We start from the raw sequence: 13,884 nt of genomic DNA on the forward strand, positions 1-13,884 counted from the left end.
CTAAAGGTGTGTGTGTGAGTGGTAAGGAGCTGAAGTGTAGAAGAACCCAGTTGCATTGACTTACAGTATTCACAACTCACCGCTTGCATTTTTCCCACAGATCAGGTGTTGCCAGAGCTGCAGAGACCCCCATATCTCTGCGTCAGTGTTGACGGCCTGCTCCAGGGTCTCCACGGTGAACTTGGGGATCCCGTTATCCCGCTCCAGCAGCGCGCTGCGCAGCACCCGCGCGTACACCTCGCGGAAGAGGCTCTCCATGCACGCAGCCAGGTAGATTGCCGCGTGCTCGTGGATCCTCGCCGCAACCCTGCTGTCAACCATCCACCTGAAGAACTTCCCCACGTTGAAGATGAGTCCGCAGCGCACCGACTTACCGCGGCTGAACTTGTCCTCCTCCGTGCTCATGTTGTACAGGGACAAGGCACCGAGGGCCGCGCTGATGCAGCTCATCGAGACGCTCCAGGACAGGACCATCTTTATGGCACTTTGGATCTCATATTTGGTGCATTTGGCGTAGCGCAAACTCAGGCGCTGCGACTCCTTCGCGACCCTGACCAGGGCCCGGCTGACCAGCACCGAGAGCCTGAGCAGGACGTCCTGCGGCGGGGGCGGCAGGGTCATCTCCTCGTCCCTGCTCAGTGCGCTCGCCACTTCCCCGAGGCTCCACGGAACATCCTCAAGCTCGGGTAGTTTAGCGCACTGCCCGGTGCTCTCCAGGTTCTCGGCGTCTTCGACCAGGACCGTGTTAACAGTGTCCAGACTGTTGTGTCGACTGTGCATCGAGTCGGTTAAATGCCAGTAATTGCCCCCATGTGCTTCTGAGCAGCACAGCGACGCACTGGAAGATCTGAAGGAATCGGCGGCTCCACCATAACCCGAGTCGAGCGTCAAATCCTCCAGGGTCCTCGCTACTGACTTGCTACTCCTTGCCATAACTGCACTTCATACCTACTGTAAAAAGAGGGCTTGGGAAAGTGGAGGGAAATATTGAAGACGGTGGATTTTGGATACGCACGCGTCTTGCAGGAGCTGTGGTGACAAATATTATTCTGTCTTTTTAAGGGAAAGTCCATCCAAGGCTGTCGTATAAAGTTAAAGAGTAGTATCTCACTAGAGTGTATCAACAGTCACAGAGCTGTACCAGCGCAGTGCCTGACAGAGGGAGGCGGGGCCGGGAAGACCCAAGAACAGCTGTCAGCCAATGGACTCTCGGGATAATGCAGCAAAGAGCTTTTATTGGATCGCTTTTGCGGATCTATAAAAAGTCGCTGATATAGACCATGATACGGCTTATTAATAAAAAATATCAAAGGATATTCAGTAAACAGTGAGCACAATGGCTGTGCTGTAGTCTGCTTTTAGGAAGTTTCTCAAAACTTTGCTGGCATTAATGCAGAAATCATGTCATGTAAAATATTCTCTATGTAAAATAGAGAAATTGCAGTGAATACCAAACCACGTACTGTACAGTAGAGGTAGCAGTGTTCAATCATCTTTGGGGGACAAGTCCTCTAGGGTATCAGGCTTTTCAAATATTTTCTGAAGACCCATGTCTGATCGTAACATGACTCAAAACCATTAATAATAGATTACATGCATAATGTATCCTCCTCAGTTCCTCTTGAGGAGAACTCATTGAAAAGATCTGAATTACTTTCAAGGTCATTCGCTGGGCTCACTGGCATGGTATAACCCATTTAGTTATTTCCCTTAACCTATAGTCCCTGGCTTTGTGGAATCTGCAAACTCCAGTCCATCAAATACAAGCCATGATAGAGGCAAGTGCAAGTGCAGTTTAAAAGATGGTAGCCATATTATTTATTCTTAAGCAACAGCAGGGATGTATTGGGTTCAACTTAAATGTGCTGAAGAAGAACTGCAGTCATACAAAACAAGTTCAGTGCAAAAAAAGTGTAAACTTTCTAGGGTGGAAAAATCTTGACTTATACCATTAACTACTATGATCGGAAGACTGCTCAGTGATCTGAGGGACTGTGGGTGCTTTACATCTGAGATCCAGTGAGACGGTCGCTTCTGCATTCGACAGTCAGTTGGATGTCTCTGTGGAGCAACAGTGAACCCTGGTGTTGTGCAAGACAAACTTCAGTTAATTTGTCAGGGCAAAAGGTCAATTTCTGACCATTGAAATAATTTATTCTTCACTGGGGATAGACCTCAGTCATGGATGAGACTTTGACATGTAGGAAAAACATGTGTGCATAATAAAATCAATGATGGCTGAATTCCATTTAGCACTCTGAAGCTCATACAAGAAAACAGACAGGGTGAGTGAAAGAAAACCCCAAAACCAGCTTAAGGAGATTAAAAAAAAACAACAACAAGAATTGTTTAAGTAGGTTCACTCTCTGCTCTGAACGCGTAAGGTGAAAACAGAATACTATCATATGTTACTGCAAGGTCTACTGAAAGGTCCGCACAGAACAGGAGGCAGAATTAGAGGTCAGAAATTCATCGGACAGTAGGTGAAATGGTATTCCGATGTTTTAGTATCATGACTTAAAAGTTAAAAAACAACAGTGAAAAGGAGAGAGAGATAGGCTTTAGAGAAGCAGAGAGATTGATCCATTTATTTGAATCATGTTGATTTATCTAAGTGACTTTATTGAGTGCTCTATGGCAGCTCTATCCTTTGAGGGAGAAAATGCTATGACGTTAGGCACCATAGACGTTTAGATATTGAATTTGTGCGAAATGAAAGAAACTAAACTGGGTTATATAACTCACCTTGAAGGGCAATTTAATATCAGTACAGTTTTATGTCTATGTTGGGTGCAAATTGACCTTTCCGGCTGAGGATATGCTTTAATCAAACTTAATTTAGAAGGAGCACAATTCAGAATGAAGGTGATTTTGTGCTCTTTTCAATTCAAAACCCACAGGGCCCTAAGCACAAACCAAGTGACCTGTTTTTAAGCAATGCTTTCAGAATGGTTGTCCAGATGGTAATGTTGGTCTGTCCTCCACTTTGGACCAGACTGAATGTCTCACCAACTATTGGATGAATTATCATAGCATGTTGTTCAAAACTGAATGAAATCTAATCACTGAGTGACCCATTAACCATGATCAGGCCAAACGTTTTGGTTCTATATCTAAATACCTGCAAACTGATGACATTCCTATCAGCATCAGCTGTATGTGCTTATGTCAGCATGATACCACCCTTAAGGTGAAGACATAATAAGCTACCCACTTAACACTGGCATGTCATAGTGAGAATGTTAGCATTACAATTACAAGAGTCATATTTACATAGCTTAACGTAGGATACACAATTCTATAACTGTATCGTCAATCAGCTTATGGCATTGAGTGAACACATGTTGGACAGCTGCAACCTACTCTGTTATATCATAGTCATTGGCAAAAGCTGGGACCGCTCCAACCAAAAAAATAAAAACCTTGATAATTTTGTTTTTAAGGAGAAGGAAAATGATATGAAAAAAATGAGAAAACGTGAAAAAAAAGAAAAAAAAAGGATAAATAATGCTTGGTGAAAGGCCTTTTTAAAAAAACAACCTGGTTAAGACTGCCATCTAGTGTGCACTTGCAAAGCTACACGCAATTGCATAAGTAACTCAACGTGGCCTATTTACAATAACTCGTTTATGGGAAAACTAAGGTGTAACCAAGTCCTTTGACGTACACGAGCAACAGAGGATAGAAATTGCTCAAATTCTTCAACCATGAGGAGAGTGAGAACTGGATAAAACTGTCTTTTGAAAGACAAACATAAAAAGAGCTCAGGAAAGGTTGATCAGTACGGAATACTGAAGAGGTTAGGGAATGGAAAATGCCACCAGACATTGGCTTATAATGACCAGATTCACCAAAGACAATCATCATGAACCCAGAAGCTGAACAGTGCAGTGTTATAGTCAAGCATATCTACTATCTTCTCCTAAGATGGTATGAGATAAGTACTTTGACTGTGAGATGCTGGAAAGCTGGGTTGCTCCCCATGAAACAGGTGCTGAGGCTTTATAGGCTCATTGTTTAATTCACAGTTGTGAGCACAATATTCAAATAAAACAGATTTAGTGATGTCTGGCAGTAAAATTGTTAAATTAGGTCAGATATTCATTTCCATAGACAAATTCATTAAGTACAATTAAACAAATGATATTATGCAACAATCCATTTAAGGTGCTCATGTTTTATTTAAATAAGGGATAGGCCTACCGTCTCCTGTGTTTGTTGACATTATTCAAAAATAATTAAAGCAGCAACAGCATAACATCATATATTTTTAGGATGAATTTCTACTTCATTTTGATGCATAGGTATGATCGTATAACTACAACATAAACGCTTATTTTTTATTACCACAACTGACGTCTAATGTCATTTAACGTGGCTCTCATTGGTTACAGGTTATCGCTGCACAGAGTGTGCGGGATCAGCTATGCTTAACCTTTTTTATACTATCTATGTGCTCAACCAAACACACGCACAGTTGTAATGTGAGCGGTGCGGTCCCTGTAATGAACCCAGAACACCTGGAGCCGCGCCTCCAAGGTTGCCGTGTGCTCATCCGGGTCCTCCTGGGTCGACCACGTAACTAAAGCCCAAAACCTCCGATTAGCTGCTTTTATCGGAGTCTTTTAGGGGCAGTTTTTGTTTTCCTGCTCTCCAAAGGTTAACCCTGACACAAAAATGTCGAGAGAATAGCCTACGACTGAATATCGAGATTTATATAACGTAAAACAGATGACGTATGAAGAGCTGGGGTCAGGAAGCACATTACGGAAACGTGACTGAGAAACACTTGTATAAGGGCTGATTCTGACCAATCAGAGCGCTCCGTTCCCCACCACACAGTCCAGTGGGCGGAGATGTTGACAGTCAGAAAGGAGGACTTGAGTGTCACACGGGTTTGATACAATGTATCCACAGCGTTTAACTTAATGTGTTAGTGAGGTTGAGTTAATTTAGTGCAGAATAACGTTACAAGTGGAAGCAAACCGGAAACATTTGCTTCTGGGTTCTACTTTTATTACAAGAGCTTCGACCTCGCTTCGCAAGATCACTCACGAAGACAAAACAACTTCGCTGCTGCTGCCTGGAAACCACGATGAACACTTGTTTTATTCGGACGTATTTCTACTGAATGTGTTCACTTCATTGTTGCTACCGAGCAAGACCAGAGTTGCGCCGTTTTTCTTCTTTGCCTGCCGTGGGTAGTGGTACCTGCTGTCATTTCTGCCTATGCAGCCGCTGCTTGTCTGGAGACTCAACTCAGTGAAAATATTCATGGAGCAAGGTTAAGGTCGGACAAACTCACGTGACTAGCTTGCTACTAAAACATTATCAAAGGGCGATTTTTTTTGTCGTTTTTTGGGAACGCCCTCCTCCCATCTTTCCAACCCAGTCGAGGATAAAGAAGACATGGTGGTCAACACCATCCACTGGTTCAGGAAGGGACTGCGACTGCACGACAACCCGTCTCTAAGGGACTCTATCCGGGATGCGGACAGCTTGCGATGCGTTTACATCCTGGATCCCTGGTTCGCAGGGTCCTCCAACGTGGGCATCAACAGGTGGAGGTAAGGTGCACGAGCCTGCAAAATGTGAATGCCTGAGGGGGTGATAGGTGGGTGGAGAGGGTTTAACAGCTTATGCAACATTACTGCAGCCCCTAATCTAGTAAACCCTAATTCAACTCTATTCTTTATCCATCTTTAAATACACAGAAATACACAAATGTAATTATAATCAGATAGATGGGCATAGCTGATATGGATATGCAAGATGCCTTAAACATCTTTTAAGTCAGCTATATCCATTAGTTGTTAATGTCACTGAAACTGACCTCCTTGAAATTGAAAATGAATAACACTGATGTTTAAGAAACAAAACTTCAGCACTGAAATGTTCAGATGGCACATTACATCATCACCGGCCTCATATTGTTCCACTGTACAGTTAAGTGTCCTCGTGAATTCAGTGGACTGTAATTCATAACATTCTTTATTTGGAAAGAAATGACTGTGACCTCGATATCCTGAGAAGATGTTGTGTAAAGGTTCCAGACAATAAGCGCGCTTTATGATTATACATTTACCTTCTTACTAACTCTGCTGCTCAGCCCTGAATGGAGGAGTGGGAAATTATGTCAGTGTGCTGTTATGGTCATTACATCATGCACCCTCACTGTTTTGACCTACTTTAAAACACACACACACACCACACACACACACACACACACACACACACAGACTCACCAGATCCCCCACGCCACCAGATTCATAGTTCGCTACAAAACATAATTTACTTTAGTGCACACTATTTTTTTTTTAGAGTTTTTAAGACATTAAAATGGACACTTTGACAGCTTTTTGAAATGTATTGGAGAGTCAAAATAACATCTCAGTTTCTGTATACAATAGCACCACTTATATATTTAACTGTACCTGAATCAGTTCACTTATGAATGCCAATGCTCCCCTTCATCTCAATTGTAATGCCTAGACACTAGTTTGCAATGCTTAGGCACAGATTACTGCTGCTGTTGCACTGTTTTAATGCAGTGCAGAGTGTTAGTGGGATAATAATGTAATAATTTATTTGTTATAAGTGTGGAAGAAAACTCAGGACAGGAGAATGATAGTTTGACAGTTTATGCAATCTTTATGATGGAGAGTCTAAGCAGCAATACACAGAATAGAATGATCAGTTATTATGTTTATAACACAAGAGACTCCTTTCCTTGAATGATACTATTGGTTACAAGAACATCACCCTTGCTTTTAGTTATTAACTTGCACATCAAACTCACTTTGGGGTTGTCCATCCCATTCTTGTGAATACAGTATCTCAGGATCACCTGAAAGGAAAAGTTGAGAGGCAACTGTGTGTAGAAATGTTACCTATGTGACTCAGTCAAACTTTTTTGGATAGCAGTTATCATAGTAGTAATGCAGTTCAAAATGCTTCACAGATAATTGACAAGCCAACAATAAGACAACAAGACTGCAAAGACAGCAGAAAAGACAAAAAACAATTTAAAAGTTTGAGACCAATGCAAGCAAGACAATAATAATGATACAAATTTAAGTCAAATTTATTTTAAAGTTATAATAACTAGTGATGTGTCCTTCTGTGTCGAGGTTTCGAAGTGTATGTCGAGTAATCAAGAAAGAAAAGTTACTTTTAAATATAAATAATAAAAATGTCTCTTGTAACACAGGCCCATCCACATCACTACCCTCTCCCCAGTTTGTTTCAACATTCCCCTTTCTCCCTGCCATCATTCTATCGGAAAAAATATACACTATATTACTGGATATATTATTTGTTTATTGGCATTATCATCCGAAGCTTCATGCACCAAAGCCATGGTGTCATTATAATCACTCCTTAGCCTGTTTTACAGTTATTGTCCACTTGATGGCACAGTAGAGAAAATGAAGCACCGTGGAGCTTTGGCCCATGAGTGAACCAATTGGATGGAAAGCTTTAATGCACATGATGATTTATCTCGCCATCACTAATAATAACAGTAATAGTAGTCAAACAGTCGAGACAAGATTAAATAACTAGATAAAACAGATTAAAAAGAGGAAACAACTATACAAATGATACTAAAAGCTATAATAATTATATGAAATAGTTAAATAATAGCTACACTAAAAACTAGATAAAACTGATAAACTAAACAAAGATGAATACAATCGATGAGAGGGAAAATATATAATTACACGAATCATGATAATATAAAAGATGATTTTAAATATTATTTTTTTTATAGATAATTTGACAAAATAAATAAACTTAAGTAAGTGAATAAAATAATGTAAGTAATGTTAAAAACCAGTCTTGGTTTAAAAAGTCTGGCTGAATAGGAAGGATTAAAGTTTACGTTTGACACACACAGCCCTTCTTGGTGCAGCAGTGGTGGCTTCAGTTACACTTATGATCAGTGACCTCATGATTGCATTTTGTGGAACTGCGATCTCTTTCGTCATTCACCTCATTTACAGTAGATAATCAATTAATTGATCCTGTGTTTGGTTCCAGGTTTTTGTTGAGTTGCTTAGAGGACTTGGATGCCAGCCTGCGCAAACTCAACTCCCGCTTGTTTGTCATCAGAGGCCAGCCCACAGATGTCTTCCCTAGGATTTTTAAGGTATGAGCCATGGAATAGAGTAAAATATGCTTTCTTATACTTAGCTTTCATCTTAAATAAAGATTTTTTTTTAAACATAGTGTTATAGATCATTTAACAGTTGCTGAAAAACAGTGTAAGATTTAGATTTTTATGCAAAGTTATGCAATGGCCCTCCAAATCTGATACATAGAAATGACATACTTCTAAGATATTTCATTTCTTTTCAAATATCGATATAACTCTTGTACAACCATAGGTACATATCAAGCACCCTCACTTGTGGTTTTCAACTCAAGTTTGCAGTCAACAACTCTGAACCAATTTGTTGTTGGGGATATTTGAACAGGAAATAAGATTTACCATAAACATTGTGGTCTCTCACTCGGCCCATCTTTTACATGCATTTCCTTACAGAATAAAACTATTGACTGTGTCTATCATTGTTCCTCAGGAATGGCAGACTACCCGTTTATCTTATGAGTATGACTCCGAGCCATTTGGCAAGGAACGTGATGCTGCCATCAAAAAATTAGCCAGCGAGGCTGGGGTAGAGGTCATGGTGCGGACTGCACACACCCTCTACGATCTGGACAAGTGAGTGACTATACAGTGCTTGTTATAACATTGTCTCATAGTAATGAACCTGTTCGAAATGTGAATTGTGAATTTATTTTTTTATTCCCTTTTGCATTTTCCTTCCTAAAGGATCATAGAACTCAATGATGGTCAGTCTCCTGTTACGTACAAGCGCTTCCAGGCCCTCATCAACCGTATGAATGCTGTGGAGCTGCCTGCAGAGACAATCACTTCAGAGGTTCTCAAAAAATGTGCCACACCCATCAGTGAAAACCATGATGACAAGTTTGGGGTGCCCTCCCTGGACGAGCTTGGTAAGTTTTTTTCTTTATTTGTAAGTTTGTTGTGTGCATGAATACAATGATCATGATGCATACACGCCATCGTTAACCAGTATATCTCAGTATCACAGTCACAGAATGAACAGTTTTTGAATCTATACTATATATTTGCCATTTCAGGTTTTGAGACAGAGGGCCTGACCACAGCAGTATGGCCAGGGGGAGAAACAGAAGCCCTCATGAGGCTAGAGCGGCATCTGGAGAGGAAGGTGAAAAGACATTTTAATGCAAAGTCTATGCACAACAAAATAAATGAATACAGCCAACATTAACTTTGGCTTTTGCAATAGATAGCAAAATATTGTTTGTTTATCTCGATTTTTTTTAATGCATGAATCAGCACAGGACTAATGTTTTCCCATGTCCCGGGACAAGTATTATCACTTACACAGCAACAGTAGCCAGAACGGAGAAACTTTATGTCTTGTGGAGTGGTATAAAAGAGATGTAGATCTGTGGGATAGATATCCTTCTCTCGGCTATCACTGTGGTGTTTTTCTTTTAGTTAAAACCGACCATTTTTTCCAGGCATGGGTGGCAAACTTTGAGCGTCCACGGATGAACGCCAACTCCCTCCTGGCCAGTCCCACAGGCCTCAGCCCCTACCTGCGCTTTGGATGTCTCTCCTGTCGGCTCTTCTACTTCAAACTTGCTGATCTGTACAGGAAGGTACGAATGACCACAGCTGTGACATGAAACAACGTGAACTATTTCTTTATGGAATAAGCCATTTTGCGCCTAATTATGCTTTGTTTAGTTAGGTTAATTGATTGTGTGTTCTATCTTATCAGGTCAAGAATAACAGCACCCCACCACTTTCGTTGTATGGCCAGCTGTTGTGGAGGGAGTTTTTCTATACCACTGCCACCAACAACCCTTGTTTTGATAAGATGGAGGGAAACCCAGCTTGCGTACAGATCCCCTGGGAACGAAACCCAGAAGCGCTGGCCAAATGGGCAGAGGGACGGACAGGCTTTCCTTGGATAGACGCTATTATGACCCAGCTGAGGCAAGAGGGGTGGATTCATCATTTGGCGAGGCATGCTGTGGCCTGCTTTCTCACCAGGGGAGACCTTTGGGTGAGCTGGGAGGAAGGCATGAAGGTAAGAAGTTAGAGTAAAAAAATGTACCTAGCTGCTGTCCTGAAGTTTCAAGTTACCATGCCCATCTCAACTGCCCACTTTCTGTGTCTTGTACAGGTGTTTGAAGAGTTGCTGATAGATGCGGACTGGAGTGTAAATGCTGGCAGCTGGATGTGGCTTTCTTGCAGCTCATTTTTCCAGCAGTTTTTCCACTGCTACTGCCCTGTGGGATTTGGGCGACGCACAGATCCCAATGGGGACTACATAAGGTCAGTTGGTACTTTCATCTGCATCATATAAATATAAAAGAACTGGGCTTTGCTGTACCCCATTTCAAATGGAGAAATCAAAGGGGAAGTCTCACATGCCCCCTGATTTGTCTAGCCTCATGCCAATCGAACGTGCAATAAGTGTTGGTTTTGAGGCGATGTTAAGTGTGACGCAACACATGCAAATCCGACCTGATCTAGACACATTTTCAGACAGCGGTAGTCCTAATTCTTTAGCCGCTCACTAACGCTTTCTTCTCTTGGGTCCGTCTGTTGGAATATGGACCAGGCACCTGAAATTGTGCCTTTTATCGGTCATTTTTCATTACACAAATGGAAATATCCTTTACCGACATGTTGTTTAATTTTCCTCAATGCTCTGTTTGGACATCATACGTTTCGTTGATCTGATTGGTTGATTTGGCCCAATAGACGGATGGTTTATCCAATCAGCAACCAGTATTTTGGCCCCTTCCCAGAAGATTTTCAAATCAAAGTTCCAAGATATGGAACTCTCTGGATATGCAAAGCAAATGCCAATCATGCGAATCAATCCATCTGGCGAGGTCAGGTTAAAGTTTGTCATGGTTTGTCATGATGTAGTCATGTGTAGTAATTAATTAAACAGTGTCGCAAATTGTGTGACAAGGCTGTCACATGTTTCTGTTGTGTGCTACATTACCTTTGCTAATATCATGTTCGACCCATCTTTTATCTTCTAAATGTCTTTATTTTTTTCTTTCTCTGCTCTCAGGCGTTATTTGCCCATATTGAAGGGCTTTCCAGCCAAATATATCCATGATCCTTGGAATGCCCCAGAAGAAGTGCAGAAAGCAGCCAAGTGTATCATAGGTGTCCACTATGCAAGGCCCATGGTGAACCATGCGGAGTCCAGCCGCATCAACATAGAGCGAATGAAGCAAATTTACCAGCAGCTTTCCAGCTACAGAGGACTGGGTAGGGACATGACCCAGATTCTGATTACCTCAAGCTCGCACTCTCATGCCCTCGTTTTAATGCATTTTTATTCATTCATCTGGAATGCTACCTATATTTACACGGACAACAAATGTTCAAATCAAATTTTTTTTTTTTTTTAGGTCTGACTTTTTTGACACTGGTGCACACATATTGAAACACTTTGATAAGCCCAGAAATTAAGCCACTGTTTCTTCATAAGTGTTGTTTTGTGGCTAAATTAAAATGCTTTGGTCCCCTTGCAGGCCTACTAGCAGCAGTACCTGCCAATCCCAACAATGGTGCAAATGGCAGTAATGTCAAAGGAGCTAACACGGGGACCAGTCAAGGTCCAGCAGGGTCGTCTGAAGGCCTTTCCACATACGCAGGAACGTCTCGAACAGGTACATAGGTTGGATGGTTAGCATTATCATTGGTTATGATACAGTTATTTGCATGTTGATGCATTTAAAATTGTCCAATGCAGACAAGATACTAACATGTTATATACTCAAAGTCGTCATTCGTGGCTGAAACTAATACCCATGAGACTCAGGGCCAGCTGGCAATGATATTAAATATTTGCAATCCCTGGTCTGCCAGGTTACTGTTGACTTTTGAGAACTGGTAACTGAATATTGGGCTTTTATCTATTAACATAACTAAACTACTGCTTGTTCTCCCAAAACAAGCAAGAACTATTGGAAGACAATAAAATGCCTTGAGCCAAGTTGTGAAACTAGCTTCATGGGTATTCACTTCACTGTTGATGTAAGTTGATATTTACAGAAGCGTAATGCATTCACTTGAGAAGAAAATACTTGCCCTGGTTTTTCTAAATGAACAAGATAATTATCTCTGAATTATGAGGAGTTTGGTCTACTGTTTTTCTGAATTAATGAGATACCTCAAAAGCTGAATTATTAATCTGAGCACATAAGAACAAAGCACTGGCACAGCGCTCAGTATTATTTATCAATTTATTTTATTGTATGAAAGATATGTATCTATCAGTTGATAGACTGTCGTGGCAGCAACTGCTCTCCATGCAGATGAGAGCTTCTTCCTGTATTTTAAGATATGTCATTAATTCTGAAAAACAGAGTTTTTTTCCCCATAGAAACCTTTCTTAGAATTATGCACTAATTAAGTCGTTGATTTGGAAAAACAGGGAAAACCTATTTCTCAAGTGAATGCATTTCCTCCATAGATAACAAATTAATTTCAATTAATCTCTTGACGTATGTCCTATATGTCATGTTTTAATGCAGAAAGAGGACAGTGCGCGCAGAAGCGGCGGCATGAAGAGGCTCCGTACAAAAGCAGCTGTAAATCCTGGCGGCAGACCACATAGTGGCAAAAGGTCCCTCAGGCACTCTGGATCATATGGATGGGATTCTCCCCAGTCTTGCCCTCAGCTGACAGGAAGGATTTCAGATAAAAAGAACCCTGTAACAGCAGCGTATAAAAGGCAAAAATAATGAATTGAAGAAGTCTTCACATCATTGTGGTGTGAGACCACCTAGCGTCTTCCAGGAAATCATATCACTTTACAACTGTTGAAACTACTTATTGTTATCACCATTGCACTTTTTTTTTAGTTTTAACACTTCTACATCATTCAGACAAGGACATCATCTTAGTGTTATTCAGCCGATAGTTTAATCAGCTGAATGTTTATCTCTGCATCAGGTCTCTGAATATTTTGTCAATTTCGGACTGCTTCAGCCTCTACATCTTTACGTGAAAGTGTCAAAATTTGTAAATGATAGACTGTGGAAGATTTGTTGTATACAGCTGACACCCTCAGCCTCTTGGCACACTGACATAAGATGATCCAAACAAACAAGCCCCCGGATAATTCATGAGAAGAATGAATGTACACAGCGTGAGAAAGATCTAGGACAGGTCTGATGTAAGTTAGTAATGAATATTACAAGCAAGATTGTCATGTATGACATGTAGCAGGTCTTTTTTTGACATTTTGTAAATATGTATTTTTATTTCCAGCTTTTGTATATTTAATTATGTGGTTTCACAAGTCGTTTTGTAAATAATGTGTTACCAAAAGTTCTACTGTGAATGCATTTGCTTTTGTCGACCATGTGATCTTAAATCAATTATTTTTGTATACGGAATGACCAAATTCTAACTTTTGAAGAGTCAATAAATTACATTGTTTTATCCTTTTGACTGATCTTTTATATTTGCATTACAATGTAACCAAATTTCACATGCAAAGCTTGCATGATGTTTTGAGATATGTTGGCAACTAGCCATGTGACGCTTTGTTTCCATTAAGTGTTCCCACATCCTGGGTCCAAGTCACACAAACACTCAGTAAACACATTCTCTGAATGTTGTGCTTTTAATAAACATACAAATTGCTGCTTTGAACTCATATCCCGCATGCAGCATGTAAAACTGATACAGCCACATGTAGACTATCTTTTAGATTTAGTCCCTTACTAACCTTATTTTTTAAATAAATCACAAATCCAGTTTCAAGTGACGTGCATGGTTCAGTT

At 40.7% G+C, this 13,884-nt stretch overlaps 2 protein-coding genes across 2 annotated transcripts in view; one reads left to right on the forward strand and one right to left on the reverse strand.

Moving 5' to 3' along the window:
• The window catches only part of btbd11b (BTB (POZ) domain containing 11b), a 72,575-nt gene extending 71,640 nt beyond the window's left edge, over nucleotides 1-935 (reverse strand). The window contains exon 1 of the mRNA XM_083916503.1: nucleotides 81-935. Coding sequence (XP_083772629.1) covers nucleotides 81-933 — 853 coding nt within the window. The 5' untranslated portion in view covers nucleotides 934-935. The remainder of the gene's footprint in view (nucleotides 1-80) is intronic.
• Nucleotides 936-4,880: 3,945 nt separating this feature from the next.
• On the forward strand, nucleotides 4,881-13,512 carry cry1b (cryptochrome circadian regulator 1b). Its single transcript, XM_083916189.1, has 11 exons — nucleotides 4,881-5,567; nucleotides 8,041-8,149; nucleotides 8,583-8,725; nucleotides 8,837-9,021; nucleotides 9,169-9,257; nucleotides 9,577-9,717; nucleotides 9,840-10,151; nucleotides 10,248-10,399; nucleotides 11,154-11,356; nucleotides 11,623-11,760; nucleotides 12,628-13,512. Exons 1-11 carry the CDS (start codon nucleotides 5,410-5,412, stop codon nucleotides 12,708-12,710), a joined length of 1,713 nt encoding a protein of 570 aa, XP_083772315.1. The 5' UTR covers nucleotides 4,881-5,409; the 3' UTR covers nucleotides 12,711-13,512.
• Nucleotides 13,513-13,884: the final 372 nt, after the last annotated feature.

This window comes from Echiichthys vipera (genome assembly GCF_963691815.1).
Source record: "Echiichthys vipera genome assembly, chromosome: 7".
NCBI lineage: Eukaryota > Metazoa > Chordata > Actinopteri > Perciformes > Trachinidae > Echiichthys > Echiichthys vipera.

Excerpts from the sequence above, each read along its gene's own strand:
- cry1b (XM_083916189.1), top strand. The coding sequence starts at position 5,410 with ATGGTGGTCAACACCATCCACTGGTTCAGGAAGGGACTGCGACTGCAC. Across the intron at positions 9,718-9,839 it reads TTGCTGATCTGTACAGGAAG|GTCAAGAATAACAGCACCCC; the intron begins GTACGAATGACC and ends CTATCTTATCAG. Across the intron at positions 10,152-10,247 it reads GCTGGGAGGAAGGCATGAAG|GTGTTTGAAGAGTTGCTGAT; the intron begins GTAAGAAGTTAG and ends TGTCTTGTACAG.